This window comes from Tenebrio molitor, chromosome 3, assembly GCF_963966145.1.
Source record: "Tenebrio molitor chromosome 3, icTenMoli1.1, whole genome shotgun sequence".
Taxonomy (NCBI): domain Eukaryota; kingdom Metazoa; phylum Arthropoda; class Insecta; order Coleoptera; family Tenebrionidae; genus Tenebrio; species Tenebrio molitor.
Window position 1 is genome coordinate 23,439,377 of NC_091048.1, and position 22,766 is coordinate 23,462,142.

Consider the following 22,766-nt stretch of genomic DNA (forward strand, 5'->3'; position numbering starts at 1 on the left):
TTGTTATGCGAAGTTAGATAAGACACGTACTCGTAGGTACATTTAAGTCAGCACAAGACCAAAGAAAGAGTTATTAAGTAGATAACTTAGTTCGCTGCCAAATTGAACTGTCCAATCCGCAACAGTTGCCAAAACGTTTTAAGTCACGAGCGCCGACACGTTTTTTGAGCTGGGAGTGCACGTTTGAAAAATTGCAGATATCTGGACGTTAATTGGTTAGGTCAGCTCGTTAAGCTGTAGATGCACATGACGATCAGGTGACTATGACGTCACCAGGCCTCGCATGATTCAAATTGATTTCTCGGTGCACGAACAAGTGGTTTCCGTTTAAACAAAGCTTCCCGACTCTAAGAAATAGTTTTCTGATTGGTTTCGATGTGACCAAAAGTCTACCCAAGTTTCGGTTGGAGTTCTTTGAAATGAAAGAAGATTGGCACTTGTCCAAAGCGTGAAGGCTTTTGTCTTGCGGTCGAGATCGCTGTTTCAGAAGAATCGGACCAGGATCCCGTCCGAGTTCTTTGAAATTTCCGTGAAAAGGTGAAATTGAAAGTCGAATATTAGCCGAGTGGATCGTGTGGATAAGTTACGTTAGAATGGCCGGCGGTCTCGACAAAATGTCAATCAATTGTCGCCTTTCTTCCTTTGGCACACCCAGGGAGGTCACAGTCGGCCCACCTTCATTATAGCTATGAATATATTACGGAGGTTGTCACGCACCTCATGTCAGAATATACCTTTAGAAAACTTAATTGACTTTCATAAATCTTATTAACTGTGACCGACTTTGTTATATTTTTAAATACGCTGCCTACTCGCTTTCCAACGTCGCTTATCTGGATATCGAACAGGATCCAGGACTTCCAGCCCCCGGACTTGGAAAAAAACAATCCCGCGGAACGTGTCGCAGCGCCATTGATTGTCGTTTGCAACGTTTGAAATTTGTGACATTTACCAAAGACAAAGAGGAGTCTTGCAGCATTCTCACATACAAATGAGAAATATGGTAAAACATCTTTAACCGCCAGCTATGACATACCTACAGTAACGTTTCATGTTTCAAATCAAATGGAAAAATAAGTAAATATAACCTTTTGTGACAATGAGAATCTTTGTCATTTTTGACAATTTATTTTTTTTACCATGAGGAATATTTTCACATCAAGAGCGCTCAAAATATCGTTGTGTTGTGTTGCTTTCATTAACGTATTGCTCAGCTTTGTTAGATGTCAAACGTTTTTTATTCAGCAAACAAACAGTGGTGTGACTTGTTTCTTTTGCAAAAAGCAGTTGACTTTGTAACCAACGAGAAATTTCCTGATTTTCTTGTGATGGTTTTTACTTTACAATACTTAATGATTTAATTTTCTGTAATATGATAACTAAAGTGAGGTTATGTATCGGGAGAAAAGCATACCAATTAAAAAGACGATCTGCGCTTGTAAAAGATAGAGAAACCCACAGCCTGCTTGACAACAAATTTCTTTGAACGCTCGTTACAATCGAACCGAACATTTTCACAATTTTGAAAATAAATTTCTAAATTAATGATAATGACCTTATTTGTACAAGATTTGTAATTAACACTACACCCATTCTAGGAAAATTTTGCTAATGATTTTTGCAAAATGCTAAATTTCCAAAATTTTTAATATTGAAAAATATACAGGGTGTTTCTGAAATACGTGTGTTAATTTTAACCAGTGGAAGAACGGGCCAAATCATGGAATTTTTCTCTATAACATTTTTACGAAAAGCAATACAAATTGATTTAAAATTTGGAATAAATTAACCATCAAAGTGTATACCCGCTTATGGGTAAGGGCGAAAATTTTCTGTTGTGATAGAAACAGAGCTTTGTTAAAAAGTTCCATTCTTACAGAAAAAAAAAAAATAATGAAAATTTAGCTTCTCATGATTACAAAAAATAGAAACTAGTTAATTACACAAAAAGACTCGTTTGGTAAAAATTGTGGGGCAAAAAATTTTGGAATACTTTTACGAATTTTACAAAATGTTATAGAGAAAAGTTTCATAAATTGACGAGTTCTTTCACTGGTTAAAATTAACACACGTATTTCAGAAACACCCTGTATAGATAGGTACATAACCTCAATTTTGCTTTTTTATTTTATAAGACATCCAATTTTTTTGAAAATAAAATATAAAAAAACTGAATGTTCTTCATAAATTATTCCAATATTTTTGTGTTGATAAAAATCACATTTACTCAAAGAAAACAACTATGAAAAAATGAAGAAGAGAAAGAAAAGTGCTGTCTTTAATCATTAAAAGAATCAAGCTCTTTGTGTTTCCAAAAAAGTAAAAAATGAAAAAATAAAATAACTGGATTGCTTTTTACTTTCAACACAATAATTGTACAAAGTGCAAGTGAAGATTGTTATTCTTGAAGTTTTAAGCTTTTGAAGAGAAAAACAATTTGATAATAATTTTTCAGCATTCTCTCAAGCAAAAACATGTATCATTCACTGATACTTTTAATCCCTAACAATGTCATAATTAAATAAATTGGTTCATAAAATCCACATCAAACTGATAAATGTTGTCGATACATATTGATTACAATGAATATTTGATTTTTCCAAAGAATAAACTGGTTAAATCCTGGCTAAACACCAAATGGATTATTTTCTTTTAATATGCAGTCATAATAATATGCTGACTGAAATAATGATTTTTGTCTAGTGTAATTGTTGTAATCTTACATTTTTTACATTTATGCAAGAGACAAAATTCTCTTTTATATTGTCTTTCGACGTTTTAAGAATCTAAGACATAAACGAAAACAAAATTGAAATGAAAAAAATTAACCAAGTGATAAAGCGTTACATGTGAGGTTTGCACAACGAGGCTGTGGGCCGAGTTTATGCAAGTCCGGTAATAATGTAGCATATTACGCATTGCGTTCAAAATTTTATTTACAATCGCTCAGAATCTTAAAAAAATTAAAACAAAAATCCAATTCAAAGTCAAAATAGCCGTCGTTTGTTTTCAAAATCAACAAAAAATAGTTTTTAAATCTTGAAACGTCAATCACTATTTTAGTTCTCCACCCTTGAAAATAACGAGTCCAGAACAAATTACTTTTCTTTAATTCTTTTCTTTATTTACCTTAACGTATAGCATGCGATAAAATATTTATTACCGTACGACCTGCAGTAAAGTAAGTCATTACCCGCCTGAAATGCGTAGAACAAATAGGATATATTGCACAGCCCTCGGTAAAATAAATAAACAAACAGCGGTTTGAATTGTCTTTAAAATAGTTCTTTTTATTTCATTTTACAGAGCAGCAAATTAAATTTGATATAGGTAGTTTAGTTCCCTTTTTTGTTTTACTAAAGACAAAATCTTCGTTCTGAATAGTTTGCAGTATTATTACAATACAAATAACTGAACTACGACGCTGCAACATTAATACTAGTAGAGTGGTGGTTGTGAAAAATTTTTGGAGTACCTGTGTCACAATTTTTGGAAATGGCAAGCTCGCTTAAGAATCAAAAGAGGATAGAACAAGTATTGATAAGATAAACTGCGTGGAGTGTTGCTCTTTGTGTTTAAAACGAGAGGTGCAGAGGACCTCTAGACGGCCTCTCCAGACTCTGGAGAGTTTCGGAAGTGGCTGCACATAAAAGTAGCGCTACTCATTCAGATGGGCTCGTAAAAACCTCGTCCCAACCATAACCCCGGGCTACTCATGCATATAAATTTGTTCACCTACGTCCCAATCTTGTTTATGACCGAAACTCGTTAAGTCCCATGTCTGTTTATTTATCGTGCAAGAAGTCAACACCGGTAGCCGTCCATCGCATACACAGTAATGAAATCTTAAATACATTGGAACAATTTGCGTAGGATTCGGACTGCTCCCGAATCTCGCCTTGCCGCACTATTTCATCCAGGACAGATTTTATACCAATTTGGTGGGAAAGGCGCGTTCGTTTCACAACACTGCGTGGGTCGATAAATTATATTTGCCGAAAAAAAAAATTCCACAAATAAATAATTATTATGTAAATTGTGTTGGGTAACCGGCGACGATCCGAGTTTCACCTGGAAATGGCGTTTGCTCTGGAGTAGAGGCTTTTCGTCACGTGGCCCCCTCGGCCAGAGCTTTGGGCGAGGTAGAGTCATTTTTTGGGAGTAAGTGAGTCACTTAAAAATTAATGAGAATCCTGCAGGCTAATGACTTGCCGAAACTGTGACCACAACAAATCGAAGCGGCACTCGGATCGATAATAGGCCAGGCCGATAATCAAAGCGAAATAAATCAAAATAACAAAATGGAAAAAGCGGACGGTAGCCGATGATGCAGAGGATGAAACCGGGCCCCAAGGCCATCACGCAAAGATTGACAAACAATTATAACATGACAGAAGTAAGCCGGTAGCGAGGATTCTTTATTTATTCCCTGAATTACTAATAAGTTGGAATTAATGACTCGGTCGGCAACACACTAAGGATGCATTATGCATGTCAAAAAAAAACCTTTAGGTAACCGCATTTCAAAATTAATGAGGAAAGGTTGGGAGGTTAAATGCATGGGGGATGGGACGCGCCCTCCGGCTGTCTGCGACTCCCAAATTGACTTTGTTGTAACACATCAACAACGGAAACTAAAGGTGCATCCCGACCGAACTGCACAATTCGGAGCGCACAGGTAGCCGGATTAACGACTGTTACCCGAAAAATCCGGTGTTGTCCTCTTGGCTGTCGTCAACAACTGTGTAATCCGCTTAGAGCTTTTGTGAAGCACCGGATCGTGTAGTACTCGTGTAATCCGAGAGAGCTTATAATAAACGGCCTGTCCTTGTTTGTTCAACTAAATATAAATAATCGGAATGGATGACAAATGCTCGCCGTATTCAAACATTCATCATGGGGATATAAAAAGTCCGGAAGGGAACGTGTCGCGGCCCGTAATGCTCCAACGCGGTCGATAAGTGGACAATTTTATTTGGATACGGCGACCTAAAGCCCCCTTCACGGCGAGGCAAGGTCGACAGGAGTGGGTTGGGTTGAGAAACGACAGACGTGATACGAACTGTTTTAAAAAGTAACATCTACAAAAAATTAGAGTTGTTATTTTTCAAATTTCTCGACGACATGACAAAGATTACACAATGAAGTAAAAATAATATAAAAATGAGAGATGTGCTCGACTAGACGTATAAATCTGGTGATATTTACACATCGTTGGTGGACGTTTAGGAAATTAAACACTTTTGACGTTTTCTTGAAAACTGCAGTTATAATTTTGTTTGTTAGGCAAGCTGCCAACCACTTAATAAATAAATAAATTCCACTTCACACTTCTGCGGAAGATATATTTTTATGTTTCTGTATCTGACTGCCCCCATTTATTGTAATAATGAGAAACAGAAAAAGTGACATCATTATTGTATTTATGGTGAGGAAATCTTTCCAACTACAAAGATATATTACTTGAAATATAGATAAATAATGTGAAGTAATACTAAGTGGAAGATCAATAAAATTTATCGAAACATAATTTACACAAAATGCTTCAAATGAATCATATTGATCTGTTGTCCAAAAAAAACACCACTATTTTTCAGGCGATTTATTACTAACACAAATCAATCTCAAACCGTTCATACACACGTACATATATTGGATTCTCTCATGGGCTGTGACCTTGGAATTATCTGCGCGAAAGCGGAGCGATAAACCTGTGAAAAATCTGTCAATCAAAACTGAAAACGTCGACTACTTTACATGCAAATAAACGAGAGAGAGACGACACTAACGTAACAAATGACGATGTTTTCCGGTCGATTTGTAGCGCCTACTTGACACCGATATTTTGCGCAGATATGACTCATAGCCCATGAGAAAATCCAATAACTGTATCTTCTTTTCCAGATAAAATTCCCCGTTGTCATTGTTTTTCTCCATTTTTCATTTTTTATTATTTGAATTTACTTCTCATTAATTCATGTTGACTTGACTTTTGACAGTCTTGAAAAATAATTCTTGAACCACCTGCTAAGAAAATTTGTATTGCTTTTCCTTCCTGTTTACATTAATTATTTTTTCAGTTCTTTCTTCCTTTCTTCACACGTCCCTTTTCCTTTTTTTGTTTTCAGTTTTTCATTTCTTTATTATTTCTTCTGTATTCTTTCTTACTATTGGTTGATTAAGCTACTTTTTCGCAAACTTTCCTCGCGATGTATATTTTGAGAACTAATTAAATAATTCTTATAATCTCGATATTAAATAAAAATATTTAATAACCTTGAGAAATCTTGTCTTCGTTACTGAGAATCTTCAAATTGCAAATATTTAGTAACCTTGAATTGTTATGATCATATTATATAAAGATATTCTTTTATTTTTCTAATAAAATATACATTCTTAAATTAAATTGCATGTCAGTAATTATTTTCTAATAAAAACACTTCTCTTTTAACCGACAAAATATTTTGAAAAAGAAACAATAAATAGCTTTATTTATTTTATCTTTATTTTTGCAATGAAATTATGCAATAAACGTAGATACTCGTAGATACAAAATGATATAAGAGTAGCATATTAATTTTAAACAAAATGTTAAAATAATTTCAAACAAAAGTAAAAACATCAATTTTCATACTTTCTAAAATTCATTTAGACGCAGTGACTTTCTTTTCTTTTCTTTACCATGATCAATAATAAATATGGAATCTTTATTTTGGAATATTTCTTCGTTAATTATATGTTTTGACAATTATTACTTATTGAAAATAAATTAGTCAAAATATAATTTGTCAATTTTGTTTTTTTTTGGTTTTAAAATTGCTATAAAATAGGTACCTGTAACGGCATTGGTCCCAAAAAAAGATTTCATTTGCTGAAATGAAACGGTTGTGGGTGGCGTCATTCCTGCGGTGTTTAAATTATAAATAACCATCTGTGTAACCAATTTGGGATTTAAAAATTCGTGCTAGCGTCAAAAATGTAAATATTCGTTTCTCATTAACAAACATTTTTTGCCTAGTTCCGTCAAACACTTTTACACCGAATTTTTTTCCAGCGCTGCTAATAACCACGGCCAAGGCTACAATTTGAAGCCATCTTCTCATTATCTTTTTTTATTAACTAATTCATGAATAAATCAGTCGGTTGTTTCAAATGGATGTTTAGTTGTTTTGACATTTTTATATTTATGTTGGCAGATAAAAGCCAACGCACCGTAACTCCGTTGCACGTAAGACATAAATCGAACGTAAATAATATCGAGTGCGGCGCAATAACCGTATAACAACATTACGTTCCGTAAAATGCATTGCGTTCAATTTACGTGTGGATAAATTGAGCTTTATTAGGAAGCTGGCGTCATTAATTGGCCACGAGTCAGAAAAAGTGGTTGTCAAGAAAAAGCACCATTTAGATGATCGACAGTCGTACGACTACGTAAGAGCGTGTAGGTAGTTGCGCATCTCGAAATGTCATCAATCTCAATTGAACCGGCTCGCAGACGTTACGTAAACGCAATCAAAGCGAATTAAGTGGAGCGGGCGTAATCACGGTCTCGACGTGCACACATCATGTGTGAATGAACCTTTAGGTTTTCTCGGGGAACGTTTCGAATCCACCACCACCACCACCATATGTAACGCGGCGTGAATTGGATGCCGCCCTCGCCAGCTGTCTTGTTAGCCACCGGCCGTCGACTTCGTACACCAATCAATTCTCCATTACGATTTCAATGTATTTTGTGGTGGTTTATTATGTGCGGGAGCGACCTCATTATTAAAAAGTCATTTTACTACGACTCGCATTGTTGCCGCAATCCAACTCGGAATAATTTGTTTACATTATTTTTGTGTTATTTCATGCATCGGGTACATTCAACAACAAAATGTTTGGTATCGTTCGCGTTTGTAAACATAATTAATTGACGTAAACACCGGCGACTCATTATTTATTTCGTTCTGCACGTACAGGTGGTCGCAAAGGACGACAACGCAACGAAATATTCTCAAGAGTGTGAAAGTGACGACTGATAGTGGTAATCTTTTCTTCCGATTCCAACTAGTTCCAAGCACACTCTCGATTTTTGTTTTCGAAGATTTGTATGATCATTCCAAATTTCTATTTTTTTTTCCTTTCGAAACATGTATCTTCCTTCTTTTTTCTCACGTGTTTTTCTATATCATTTCACTCCTCGACCTGGTGTTGTACTTTATATCTTAAGCTCGTCCTGTGCAGACCATCATTTTCAAAGACTTTTTTACTTTTTTTGAATCACTTTTTCAATATTGTGCATACTTATAAGTATTTCTTGTCTCTCTTTTTTTCTTCACTCACTCGTTGACTGCAATGGCTGCAGAACTTATGAAATGCCATTTTTGAGCTACTAGAAGTTACAGCATGTCAAGCTATAGTTGGCGCGGCGAACCAGTGAAATAGTCACGAGGTGTTCACGTCACAGTTTGTAGCGATGGATGTCATAAAAGACTTGATTTACACTGTCTCACCAAATTTGAATTTGTGCGGGAAATTTAAATCTTGGATGAAAAATTCGGCTGCGTACCAATAGGAAACCATCCCCCGAAAATCACGTGAAGATCACGCCAGTATATTACTCCATTGAGTCGCCGCCCCGACTATAGGTCTTATTTGCAGCAGTAGCATTGGGATATCTCAATCTATAATAGATCACGAAGTAGTATAAGAAGTCACTATTCCTTGCAGACCGTGGAGGTTATCTTCGTTCGTTGCAGCATATTCTTCCAGACTCTTCTATATTTCTTTCCTTTAAGTTTCTTCTTGCGATATCTTCTACACCTTTCCTTGTTTGTCTTGTTTTTCAACATTCCCAATTTAAATTCAAGAGAATAAGAATAATTTTTTGACTGAAGAAAAAACTGAAATCTTTGTGAAATATAGAGCTTTGGCGTCTGGAGTGAGTTTGAAAAGGAAACACCTGCGATTTGATAAAGTGTTCAATCCTCTTGTCGTTCTGTCGGTTTCGGTTATTCGCTTGTCATTCCCGGCGCTGATACCAAATAAGCGTGTCAATTTCCCATGGCGCCCTCTCCCAACTGTGACCGTCCACAATTGAATTAAATCCGTCCGTTTCAGCCGAAGTGAACCCAACTTCACGGGTTGAGAGGCGAACGTGTCGGTGAAGAATGAAAATGGGCATTCGTTCCGACCATTAGTGGTGTGCGGCCGTCGAAGAGACTTCTCTCCTCGTATAATGATGGCCACTCTCTAGTTTTTAATTCTTTTTGTGTAGCTGTGCGTGTCTTGCTAGCGACGAACAGGCGCCAACTTTTCATTATACTGTTGATTAAAGCGGCCGTGTTTGAGGCTCCGACCCCCGGTTTCGCGGGTCCTTTGCTCGTGGATTACGTCACACCACCGAACAATTAAGGCCTCATGATGGCTAATTAGAAACCGCCGCTCTCGAGTTACTGGAGTAGGATGGCGGCTAATTGAAGAAAACTGACCGCCACTATCCGCCCGGCTCCGGTTACCCTTTTTACAATCGACGATCGTTATGGGCCTCGGGTTTCCGATCGGAAAAAAAATTACTAACGACTTTTCTTGCACTGGATGAAATTTTCGTGCCGGGGAATAATTTGAAGCTGTCGTGTAAGAGACATCACGTGCAGATATGCAGACCGCGACGTTTTTACACACTACAAATTGTTTCCTCTAGAGATGATGATGGTAATGATGTTCCATACAAATCATCAGATTAGCAGCAACACCGATCGAGTGGGGTCTTTTGCGGCTCCTGCATCATCAAATCTCTCACTCAGGATTGATTTATTTGTCAAGCAAACGATGTTTACTAAATCCATGTTTTTAAACAAGAATTATTATTTATTTTTTCTCAAACTAATCAAGCCCTCGGCTTCGCCTCGAACCCGAAACCTAGTTTTCGCGCTGGAAAATACCCCTACCGTACTCTAACGTAAATAACTATTACATATTACATCTCCCCCAATTTAACGTATAATTGTAATTAAGATAATCACAGCTTCGCTGTGCACATTTTTTGTAGGTACGTCTGCCCATTCCACGTGTCAGCCCCAATTCACGCTCACGTGACACGTTCATTTGTAGTGGAAGCTTTTACGTTATAAGTTGTATTTTCGACATGACTTAGTTTATCTAGGCCGGTAAATTATTGTTTTTGTAACGATCGCGGTAATTTAGTCGTAGAAACGTCGGTTTTGGGATTTTTGCAGGAAATGTTTTTGCACCTCGTCACATCAGGTGTTCTCGCTGTAAGCAAGTTTTTGTCTGTTTGTTATAAATGTGATTTTAATTAATGCAGCCCACCGGCTTCTATCGCTTCCTCGCTACGCCCATGACGAGACAATCCTATTTTTCCAATCAAATGCGCCAGCAGCTTTATTAGTCTTGGTCTTAATAACAACGTTGATGATGATTGCTTGTCGAGGAGGCTCGGCCTCCGCGTCCATCCGAAGAATCGAGCAGCCAGCACCGGTCGCGGGCGTATAATGAAATTATTTAAAAAACTAATGTTTGCTATTATGGTTGGTGTGTATTTGACAGATATAGGGGTCATTTATATTGATGAAATAGCACATATCGACAAGTTTTTGTACACGCTATCATTACCTATCGGAATAGTTAATCGCAGGTAGTGGTTAGAGATGATGTATGCTTTCCGCAAGCAGCGCTGTGGGCACGATTACCGATTTTTATTCGAAGACAACACGCTTCCATACGGCGCGTCCATTAGCTCCCGCCGAACATTAATTGAAAGGAGTTTCGCAGAATTCGGGGCACCGGGCCCCAGGAAAAAACGCGCTGGGGTGGGCGAACTCTTCGGCGGCGTCTTCTTGGGTCGATATCTTAGCCGCCAATCACGGTGCCACTGGGCGTCGCCGACCACGTCTTGCCGCATTGTGTCGGGCCATCACTCAAGGGTCCACTCCAAGCCCTCGGCGATCAAATAATAAAAGCACATAATGGAAGAAGCCACTACTGGACCCTGCTCGCTCGAAGGTCACCCTCTTCTTAATTACTTCCTAACTCGGACGACTGTGAGAACTCTCCGACCATAACTCAAAATATTAATCGATGCCGAGTTATTTAGTGCGATGTTGTGTGGTCGGACTCTAAATTTAATCCGACGCCCTGCACCAAAACGCATTTACATTTAAATCAATCGGGGCAAGCTTTCCCTCCGACCACCGAATCCGCAACATCACCTTGTCAAATCTTCACCAACCACAAACGTGCCAAACCATCACTGGATCAAAACGAAGACCAAATAACCAGAACAAAGAACTGGCTCAATTTGGTCTTGATGATTTTGAACCTTTGTCGCGATCAAAAATTTTTCCCCACATCATTATCTTCCTTTTGGTCATACGCAGATCAGTCAAATTCAAATTCTATTTCTTTCTGTGAAGATGCGCCGCTCAAGAGTGGACCCTTGAGGCACACTAGTATAGCATATACTATGTCTTCCCTTTGTTGGAACAGACCTCCAATTCCTTTGTTTTTGTTTCAGGAGCATCCCAGCTTACGGGGGACGCCTCTGGCGATGCTAGCGGCGCAATGCAACAAGCTGTCAAGCAAATCGCCGCCTCCTCTGGCGGACGCCGCCGTGGGCAAGGGTTTCCACCCTTGGAAAAAAAGTCCGCAAGGTGCTCCCTCTCCCGGAAGCACCGGTGTCTCCTCCTCGAGTTCCCTACCACAAAGAACGTCATCAGCGAATCCGACTTACTCTAGCCGGTCGGTGATGACGTCGTGCTCGAGCGTACCCACCACGGCTTCCTACGGAAGCGACTTGTATTTCCCTGGAGCGACTTCACAACCAGCAGTTGCCGACAACTCGCACGTGCACCACCACCAGTCGTCGCTTTTGGGGAAGGTGGAAGGTGCGGCGACCGCCCACCACCTGGGGTCGGTCTACTCGCGCCACCCTTACGAGTCTTGGCCCTTCAACACCATGTCCAGCGCCACGCACCACGGGGGCATCAAGAGCGATTCCGTTACTTCTGCGAATGCTTGGTGGGACGTGCACTCGACGGCCGGGAGCTGGTTGGACATGAGCGGGGCGGCGGGAATGCACGCCCAGATGGCGGCGGCCAACTACTCCACGGACTACTCGACGCTGACGCACTCTTTGGCGGCTTCCAACCACCTCCTGTCGTCGGGACAGCACCTGCTGCAGGACACGTACAAGTCGATGTTACCGGGGGCGCAGTCGGTCGGGGCTTCGTTCGGGCTGCACGCGACGGGCTCGGCCCCGTCCCCGACTGGGGGGGCCGGCGGCTTGCCCCCGCAGGTGCCGTCTCCGCGCTCGCAGCGGCGCTACACCGGTCGCGCCACTTGCGACTGCCCCAACTGCCAAGAGGCCGAAAGACTGGGACCTGCGGGTGTTCACCTGAGGAAGAAGAACATCCACAGCTGCCACATACCGGGATGCGGGAAGGTGTACGGGAAGACGTCGCATCTGAAGGCTCATCTGCGGTGGCACACCGGCGAGAGGCCGTTCGTCTGCAACTGGCTCTTTTGCGGCAAGCGGTTCACCAGGTCCGACGAGTTGCAGCGCCACCTCAGGACGCACACGGGCGAGAAGAGATTCGCCTGTCCCGTCTGCAACAAGAGGTTCATGCGGTCGGATCACTTGGCCAAACACGTGAAAACGCACAACGGGAACGGGAAGAAGGGCAGCTCGGACTCTTGCAGCGACTCCGAAGAGAACAGTCAGAGTGATATTACGAACAATGTGAACTCGCCGGCGTCCATGAACCAGACGCCGCCGCCGTCGGCGCAGATGCAAGGACTCGACATGGTCACGGGGCTGGATGTGAAGCCGCCGGGTCTGGTTTGAGGCCGGTGGGGCCCTGCGCTGCTTTATCCAGGCTATCATCGCTAGCGCGAGGACCCCCTTGTGATACGGACTTGTTTCTCAATGTTACTTGTACATATTGTGAATGGACGGAGCTTTAGTTATCATTTTGCTAATTATAAAATTTATTGTATATAATATAAATATTTAAATATTTTACATGTATAAGTGTCGGCAGAATTAAGGTGAATGAGAAACGTGTTTTCAGTGTGTCCACATATCATCGGTTCTTTTCGACGGCTTTGTGTTATACACCTTAGGAAACTGGTTAAATTATTTATGGAATTATTATACTGTTAAGGTTTTTATCATGTTTCTCTTTCCGCCAAAGAAGCTGTAATCCTGTAAATTTTATTGTAACTATATCTGTAAATTATTCTATAAGAGCTTTTGTGAACACGTTGACAGTGAATATAATTTTCAATCTAAAATCTCATTTAATTTCAATTTACTTCCTAATAATATAATCAACCGACACAACACAGAAACTACTACTGGGCACTTGCTCTTGGTTAAGATTACGAAACAGGTAAGCGAAAAATTTAGTATTTTCAAGGAAAAAAGAATACATCTTTCATTCCCCCCCAAAGGGGGGCGGGCTGCTGAGGCTTTCCAGAGCCTTTTCAGCTACACTGACGGTAAGATTCCCGATGGGTACGGTGAGGATGGGTGCGGACGGAACGTGGTAGGTACTGAGAGGTTGATACTGACCCAGCATTCGCCTTATCTGTGATATGACGATATGTGACATACCACGATGTGATGGTGTGGGGAAACCTCTGAAAAAAAACCCACACCTGGTCAGACGGCACCGGGGTTAGAACCCAGGACCTACCGAATGTAAAGTGGCGCGCTAGGCGCTTGGCCACAGTACTCCGTATTATTTTAAAAAATAAATACAACAAAGAATGTCAATTGCAGTTTGTACTTTCAAATTACAATCAATGCTGGTTTACTGGTATCTACTTTTAATAACAGCTTATCTACCTGAGGCTAATTACAAACGTCAGTAATAAGCCATGAAATAGAAAACACATTTTTCTAAAATTTATAATGCGCAACAAATTTTAGTAAAGTTATTAAAATGCAATATATTGCAACAGATATTCAATTTAATTTAATGACAACTTGTGGGATGCTTGGTCACTTTCTAATGAATGTCAAATTAATATTTCAATTTTTTTTAATTTTCACTCTATAAAATGTGATTCTCGTCTTGCAAAAAATCCAATTAATTTATAAATTAATTTTCGGAATAACATGCATTTTGATGAGTTGCTTGAACCCACACGGATTTATTTCCAGTAGCAGTTATGTATTTTCGGCTTGTTCTTCAAATGACTAATTGCAAATTAGCCGCTGGTGTGAGAAAAAAAATTAATGAAAGCAATAATTTCGTTGGTGGAGAATAAAATTGTTACCAAAGATTTGGTAGATTTGAGAAAGTCGTGTTGAAATCGTGTGGATTTGGTTATTTGAGGAGAAAACCAAAACAGAAAAGAAAAACGATTGGGACCTCGTAAACTTTGGTGAAACTACGAGAAACCAACGAAAGTTTGGTCCAATTAACTTTCGCTGGAAGCATCGGTTATCAAAAGCGTCCGATAATAATGAATTCGGAAATTAGCGAGTTTTAATTAGCGCGGGCGGAAATGTAAATGTTGGTTTGAGAGGAAAAAGTGCGACAAAAAGCTCGGCGGTACGAGACAGGGATAAACAGAGATCAACCGCTGAAAGCTCTAAAGTGAATTGTTCAGCTCCCCGGAGTCGGTTTAATCAGGAGATCCCCCGGAGTTCGCCTCAATTGAGCTCCGCTTAATGGAAACGAATAGTGCTCGCGTCGCATTGTTCAAATTATATCTACAATTCAAACCGCACTGCATGATTTCATTATGTGCGCTAATATCGTTTTACTGAATCGAATTTATCAGATTATCGAGAGGCAAACTGTTATTGTTGGGGGTAACGGAAGATACACGACAGTGGAAGGAAGAGTGATGATCCGCGGTTTAGTCATTCGCATTGTGGGGAGATTCGAATGGAATCGATTGTTTCAACGGCCTATCATGACGAATTCAGACTTTCGGTATGCAAATACTGTTTACAAGAAAATCCTCTTGAAGATAACTTTTTCAATTAGTGCTGTCGCAAAATCGATGACATTCTGCAAGTCTTCATGGAAATTACATCATTAAAAGCTGTTCTATCAACCGGATGCTTTAATTGAAAGTGGCGCCTCATGGTAATGTTTTTTTTACGAATAGGTTTGTCGGAACTACAAAATAGTACCTGTGACATTGTTGCATACTCAATTTTTATTGAAGTTAATTGCGAATAACGCATGGAAAATATGAGAAAAACTGTCAAAGACTTACTGTTCAATTAAAACTATCATTAATTCAATTAAATAAACGTTTTTTATGGTGTCAGTAAACGAGCATTGTGTGGTCAAGCAAGCCGTGGTTTTCTCATTTTTACAAACGTGTGTCGTCTTTTTTGTTGGTACGTTTTAATTCGCACCAATATTTGTTCGTTGTATTTTAAATGACGTTTGACATTTGCGGTTTGATTGGTAATGAAGCTACGCCATTCGGTAATGGAAACAAAAGTCCACCTGACCACAGATATTTTTGAATAAACGTTTTTTTTTTTTTGGGTGTAACTTGATGTAAATTGAGTCAAACAACCTTGTCAAATTTTTTCAAATCATAGGAGTCATATATTTCGTATCACAAATTATCAAAACAATCGGGACACACGAGTTCTATCGATGTTTCAATGAAAGTATCGATATTATCGTTATTTCTATCCAAAATAAAAATATGTATTAAAGCGAGAGTATTTGAAGCTGTGTCAATAAAAAACAATTCATTTAACACAGTTTTGTTTTTAACAATTGATGAAACAACTCAAACGTTACATTAATTCGTGTGAGATTTGTTGGCCATTTGGGAAGTTCTATTCTTTATTTTTTAAAAATTAATCAATGTATGTTTCAAGAAGTCTGTTCATTTTACAATAATTTTACGACTTACTTTGACTAATTAACGTAGCAGACCTTTCGTTAATTTTAATTCTTTCTTTTACAAGATTCACAACCTCCTTTAGAGAGCTTTTATAAATCTAAAGATAATTTTGTTTAGTTGCAAGTGATTTTTTAATTTTTCAATAAAATATTACTAGGTTTCTGGTGTGTCCTCCTAGGAGATGTTCTAAAACATTTCTCACAAGATTAATTAATATTTCAAAAGACACAACACATGAGAAACAACATCAGTAGTGCATTTATTATTAGAAAATGGTAGATAAATGAATTGTATTCATTATAAATAAAAACAATTGTTGATCAAACTATGATTTTATTAACAATGAACTGTTTCTTACTGGATTAAAATGAAACAGCACAATACTTTCTAGAGACATACTATATTTTTATGAAACATTTTTACAGCAATACCGCAAAGACTCAAGTGACCAGGTAAGATAAAAAAAAGTGTAGCTTTAGTTTCACTAAACTTTAACTCTAGTTTTAAGTGATTCTCGAATTTACATTTTTTCTATTAGTCCCTGACTTTCTTTTTTAGTCAAACTTATCAATTACAAATTTTCTTTGTCAGAAAGTCTCCACTCTCATTTATCTTCCCTGGTAACTCCGGCTCTAGATGTATTCTCTGATGTCAACTAACGCTTTTATAAATCCCTGAACTAACCGCTACTGGTTTTCTGTGCTTTTTGAAAGCTTAAGGACCTTGCTTACAGTCATTATGCAATTTCTTGTCAACTTTTACTCTCGCCTTTTTTTAGAACTGTTATCTTTTCTATACTTTTTAACTGCATAACTCAGTCAAAAACTAGGAAAGACTCCTGGAGAAGATGAAATCACAGCTGAAATGATAAAATATATTGGAGAAATGGCCAAAAATGACCTCCGCGAATTACTAAACGATATACTAAAAAATAAAGAACTGCTCAGGGATTGGAATACAGACAAAATTATGCCAATGCTTAAGAGGAATTAGAGAATTACATTAACAAGTGTATACCTTGCAAAGTTTTTACTAGAGTAACGGAAAGAAGATTAAGGGAAAAATTAAAGACAACTATGGAAGAAACATTTATATTGAGACAAACAGGAGAAAACGTACCTACTGAGGAAAGGAAAGGAATAACAGAAATAAAATAAGAATGTACAATCAAGAATCCGCAGAGTTTGGAACGAAAATGGGATTGAAGCAAGGATGTGCACTAACTCCGCTACTATTCTCTATAATAATAAACGACATTATAAGGAATGCAAAGAAAAATGTAAAAATTTGACAGTAGGGAAATTTAAAATGAAAAATGTGACACTACATTTGAGGATAACATCTGAAAACGAAGAAAAATTACAACAAAGCTCTGAAGTCTACCAAAAAGAACTGGGGAATATAAATAAGTATAGAAGTAAATATTGAAAAAAACAAAACAATGATAATATTCACGAAAGAAAGGAAACACAAAGACAAGGACAGGTTACAAACTACAACTACTTAGGCACAATTATAGAAGAATCTGGAAAAATAGATAAGATAGATACAGAAATGAGATTTATAAGAAGAATAGAGGCGATTACAAGAAGAGACAGGATAAAAAACGAAACAGTAATATCAGGGTTAAATATAAAACCTATAGAATTACTCATCGACGAAACGCAACTGAGTTGGTGAGGTAACATACATAGGATGAAGGATGAAAGACTTACAAGAGAAATTTATGAAACCAGAGTACAAGGAAAGAATAAAATAGGACGCCCACGACTGAGATAAGAGGACCAAGTGCTGCAAGAATCCGAAAAACGAAAAATCCTGTGGAACGAGGTAAGATGACATAGGATAGAAATTCTTGAAAAAGGAAGATACCGGAAATGTCATGAGGCAATATTACACTATGGCCGGGTTGTATAAAGCGATGTCAATTTTACATATTTAAATATTTCAGTCCTTTCTAGTGGTTAATGTGGTTTCGCGACACTCACTAGAAATATCCATAACTTAAGAAAACATAATAAAACAAAATATTAATTTCTATATTAGAGCACTGTTTTGAGCAAATATTTAAAAAATGTATCCTCTATTATTCTAAAGTGAATTGGAAATTAATAATAATAATAATTGATAAATGTAGGATGTGCGGAACTGAAGGGGAAACAATTGAACACATTATTTCTTCTTGCTCCGTTTTGGCTCAAAGCGAATATAAGAAACGTCATAATATACATATTCCCTAAAATTATACACATGAATTTATTAAAGAATACACAACCACATTATACATTATACATTATACACCAGAAAGTTGTTTGGAAAATGATAATAATTACAAATTATATTTTGATCGAACAGTTTTAACTGACATTCATATTAAGCATAACAGACCAGACATTATTATTTTAAATAAACAACAAAAGCAAGCATATCTTTTAGATATAGCTGTTCCAAATTCACATAATACAGGGTTATTATAAATGTTTGTAGTCCAAGTAGGCCATGAATTTGTGCCGCCTTGTTTCGATTCTGCACTGTATCTAGTGGAATATTGGTATGAGTGAGCTCCTGACCAACTGAAACGGTAAAAGTCGCTGTTAATGTCAAATCACTTGATTACCGTATTTTTTTCCTTCGAATCAAAATAAGTCTTTAGTAAAAGTTAAGAGTGTTAAGACCACAGACGACGACGATGAGTATACAACAGTGATCAAGGTTAGGTTAGTAAAATTCTGTAAGTTTCAAGTAAATTTATTTTCAGGTTAACTGTTCTCTTCCAAATTCTCTCTTCTAATTATCAGTTTCTCCTAAACACATTTTTTTAGGATAAAAAGGATTTTTAGGATTGCAATGGGGTACACCGTGGAACAGACTACTTTCATTATTATTTCATTTTATTAAAATGGTGTACGAGATGAAAACAGAATGCAATCATGTAAGGATCAATATCTCGCAAAGTTTCCTAATTTAGAGATAGAGGAACAATCTTTAATGACCCACATTCGATGGATTGTGAATAGACAAAACTAGAGATGCTTCAAAGGAAAAGTCATCGAGAAGGCTTCAAGTTGGTGAAGTTTTGAGAGAGAGAATGGAACAAAATCCCAGAACATCATTGCTGTCAGCACAGTCAGGTGTAGCACTGAGCACATGTCAGAAAATTGTGAAGAAAAGATTAAATTTGCACCCTTATAAAATGTCATTGTTTCAAGAACTGAAACCAGCAGATTATCCACGTCGTGTTGCATATTGCAGCTGGTTTTTAAACAACCTAAATGATAACAGAACTTTGGATTTGTCATTCTTTTCCAACAAGGCAAGGGCGTAGCAATGATTTTTTGCTGGGGTGGGCCAGACTTTAAACCAGACAGATGATAGATATTGCAGATGTATCTTGTTTTTAATGTGTTTTACTTTTATTCTGGAGTGGGCCAGAAGGATTCTGGGGTGGGCCGGGCCCACCTGGCCTCCCCCTTTACTACGCCCTTGTGGTCCTGCTGTAAGTTCATAACCTGATTGTACTCAGGGAGATGTTAGAACTAATAAGTATACCTCCTCTTCCATATTTGTTGCTGATTTCATTAACAACTATTCCAGATTGGATCAACACATGCACCTGTCTGACATCGCCCATCTTCTGTATCCTGCTCCTCCACATTATAACATTGGAAATCATTTAATGCACATTAACAACAATAAAACCTTACTGGACAGTTAAATAGCTTTAATTTGTTGCCATATAACACATAAATAAAATGTCTATTTACAATGATTTCATTCTCTCATTTTCCATCAACAGTTTTGGAATCTTGTGGTACTTAACATTGTTTCCTCGAAACTTTTAAAACAAAAATGATTCAGTACCCATTGAATAATTTAACAGCAACAATTCAGTTCTACACACCTGTGGTTAAACACCAGTGGATAGGTTTACAAAACTGAAATAGAGAAAATTAAATTTTATTGTCCGTATGAGATGGATTGAACCATATGAACTTTAAAATTCACTTTGATAACAAATCCCGTCTTGATGGATTTAAGTCACTGTTACTCACGGTATTAAAACGTTGGAACAATCTCTTTAAACGAATCTTCACTGTTGTGGTTAATAATTCAAAGAATTTTTTGAAGGTAAACATAACCTCCTAATGTCAAGAATAATAATCTACTTCGTATCATTTTCGTATTGAACTATGGAACGGCAAAAGAAAAAATTTCATTTGTTTTCATGGGCTCGTTGACTACAAACATTTATAATAACCCTGTATAACACAGACATAGGTATAACACAAAAATTAATAAATATTTAGCGCTCTCCGTTGCTATGAGAAGTCTTTGGTGTTTAGAAAAAATTTCGATTTTACCACTTATAATTTCAGCAACGGGAATAGTACCGCAGTCTCTTTTTAAAAATTTAAAAATTCTGGATTTAGGTAACACATTGGTAGCTGAAATTCAAAAAGGTATATTATTATACTCATGTCACATCGTAAGGAAGTTCCTTAACATTGACACAGAACATAATAAAACACAACAAAATCAAAATGTGGAGGCGAGACGCCGGTAATTATGTTGATTAGCACTGCGCTATTACTTGACAGTAATATCCGTAAAAGTGTATGTACTCCGGCAAAATTGCCGTGCCGCCGGGTGGTGGAGGGTTCAGAAAATATTAATATTAAACAATTGGATTTTATGATATTTTTGGTTACATTCCTTTCTTTTAAGAAATTTTATCACTTCTTAATAATAATATCGGTGATGTTAAATTAATCCGGCCTGAATGCCGGCGCACCAGGATCTGTGGGACAGAATACAAACAATACGCAAATAATAATTTATACAATGCAAAACAAATATTAACAACAACAATTCAGGAACGATTTTATCACGTGTGATGCGTGATATGTTCTCCAATGTCATAAAAAATCAACGCCATTTTCTTCCTTCCAGCCATGCTAGAACTTCATCAGACCATTTTTTTCTTTATTCCGTCATTCCGCTTTATTTCTGATGGCACTAAAGCCCCTCTAATTTATGTGATGTTCACCAATACTTTAACAAATCTATAGATAGCCTTCCTTGAGTTTTCTAAGATTTCAGTACATAAGTGTCGATCAATTATTTACAACCTTTCATTACCAGAGTCCTATTAGGTAGGTATAAAAGGTCAATCTTTATTTTACGGTGTGAAAATCTTTGAAAGAACCTTTTGTCTTAATTTTGTCTTTATCCTGTTAAAAAGATTAGGTACATAATTTCAAAAATATTATATGATTATCGTCGATGATATCTGCGAGTGAAACTGATAGGTATGCATAATGTGCTGCTTAGGTTTCACGAGTCATATCATGTAACAAACAAATAAATAAACAAATGAGGACCAAAATAAGCTGGTAGTTTTTTTGTTTGATTTTATCGACGTGATATGCTCTTCCACTATTGCAAATTGTTTTTTTTTGTATTTTGTTTTTCACAAGAAACTAAAATGAACATGGTACCCTTGCTGTGTAGGTACCTATACTATTTGGAAGGAAATTTTTTCGGGAGAACTCTCAAGAATCGTCACTTTTGGTTTTCCCTGGAGGAAATGGTTTAACTGGACCGAAAATCAATTATCGCATTAAAGCAAACATGTTTGCAGTTGCATCCACCCCCTGCCTCGTGGCCGGCTAACGACATGGCACATAAATAATCCGAGGGTCCTATACAATCACGAAAATCATGCACTTAATAGAGGGGACCTATGACAAATTTCATCGAATTAGCCAGCGATAACATCCCTTAAGATTTATACGGGGCTGGTGTAACCCGATTTGAAAAATTTTAATTGAACGGAAGTTCGCCAAATAAATAACTCAAGCCGAGCGTGTACAAAATCTGTCGATTTTTTGCCTCCTCAGACGCTATATTAACTTTCGTTATGATATAGTGGCTGATGCTTTGACAACTCTTTCGTGTTGGTGTGGTTTTTTTCAACAGCTCGTGCAGGAAGCCGACGAAAGTGAAAAAGTGTTGCCGGGATATGACAGACGCGACTTGCCAGAGCATGTCATGTTGTTTTAATAAAAAGAACGAGGTTAGAGTGTCATTTAGTTAGTTCTACAAGGTTCTGCTCGGCTCCCAAATAAATTATTCCATCATCACGTCGAGCTATTTAAATTGCTGTGAAAAATTGATGTGATTCTTCACAATTAAGAGGCGTTTACTTTTGGTTTATGTTAACGAGACGAAATTAGACGCAGTCATTTCGATAATGGTTTCTGAAAAACAGATTTAATGGAATGAAAAAACTCGTTAGCGAGGGACCAACCTCGGGTCCTGGGCCTAATAATAGGATGTGTGCTTGTTGATATCGCATTATCAGTGCGCGATTCGACAACTGCTCTACAACCACCTCCCTTTCTTACAGTTCTTTTTCATTTTTAGCTCTTCCACCACTTTATTGCAATCTATCACGTTCGAGCCACTCAGATATTACAACAGATAACAGCGATGCAATTTGTGCAATAATAACAGATCGCCGATTGTCTTTGATCTCAGTAATTAAAGCTACGCTAGTAATTAATAGCTCTAGATGTAGATAATAATAATAGAGTTAAGCGTCATGAGCCGAGGTGTCCCCATAAAATAACTCCACACGGTATCTTATGCAAGGAATTATAATTATTGCAAAATTTATTCTGTTCTGCCTCTAGAAATGCACACAAGAAAGGACTCGTTCGGAGCTGCTTCCAATAATCTCAGGTGGCGTAACGTACGGACAGGTGACTCCCTCTTTGACCGCCATTGCGAACTAAGCCACGCATACAAAACACAATAATAATCGCTCAAGGATTATAATAGAAATAACAAGAATAGAGAAAATAGTA

General features: G+C 37.7%; 1 protein-coding gene and 3 long non-coding RNA genes across 8 annotated transcripts in view; 3 read left to right on the forward strand and 1 right to left on the reverse strand.

The window, feature by feature from the left end:
• The window catches only part of Sp1 (transcription factor Sp8), a 100,860-nt gene extending 87,558 nt beyond the window's left edge, over nt 1–13,302 (forward strand). For all 4 annotated transcript variants that reach the window (XM_069041961.1, XM_069041960.1, XM_069041958.1 and 1 more), the window contains one exon: nt 11,525–13,302. In XM_069041961.1, the coding sequence (XP_068898062.1) occupies nt 11,558–12,853 (1,296 nt within the window). In that variant the 5' untranslated portion in view covers nt 11,525–11,557 and the 3' untranslated portion in view covers nt 12,854–13,302. The remainder of the gene's footprint in view (nt 1–11,524) is intronic.
• A 5,059-nt stretch (nt 13,303–18,361) lies between these two features.
• On the forward strand, nt 18,362–19,199 carry LOC138126394 (uncharacterized). Of its 2 annotated transcripts, none has more exons than XR_011157790.1 (2): nt 18,362–18,628; nt 18,738–19,199. It is a non-coding gene; the product is annotated as an uncharacterized lncRNA (long non-coding RNA). The 2 variants fall into 2 exon arrangements; XR_011157791.1 differs by having other exon boundaries at nt 18,362–18,614.
• A 17-nt stretch (nt 19,200–19,216) lies between these two features.
• Nucleotides 19,217–19,666, forward strand: LOC138126395 (uncharacterized). Its single transcript, XR_011157792.1, has 2 exons — nt 19,217–19,440; nt 19,492–19,666. It is a non-coding gene; the product is annotated as an uncharacterized lncRNA (long non-coding RNA).
• On the reverse strand, nt 19,604–20,164 carry LOC138126396 (uncharacterized). The gene is made up of 2 exons (XR_011157793.1): nt 19,799–20,164; nt 19,604–19,732 (listed from the first exon to the last, which is right to left on the reverse strand). It is a non-coding gene; the product is annotated as an uncharacterized lncRNA (long non-coding RNA).
• Between the last annotated feature and the right edge of the window lie 2,602 nt (nt 20,165–22,766).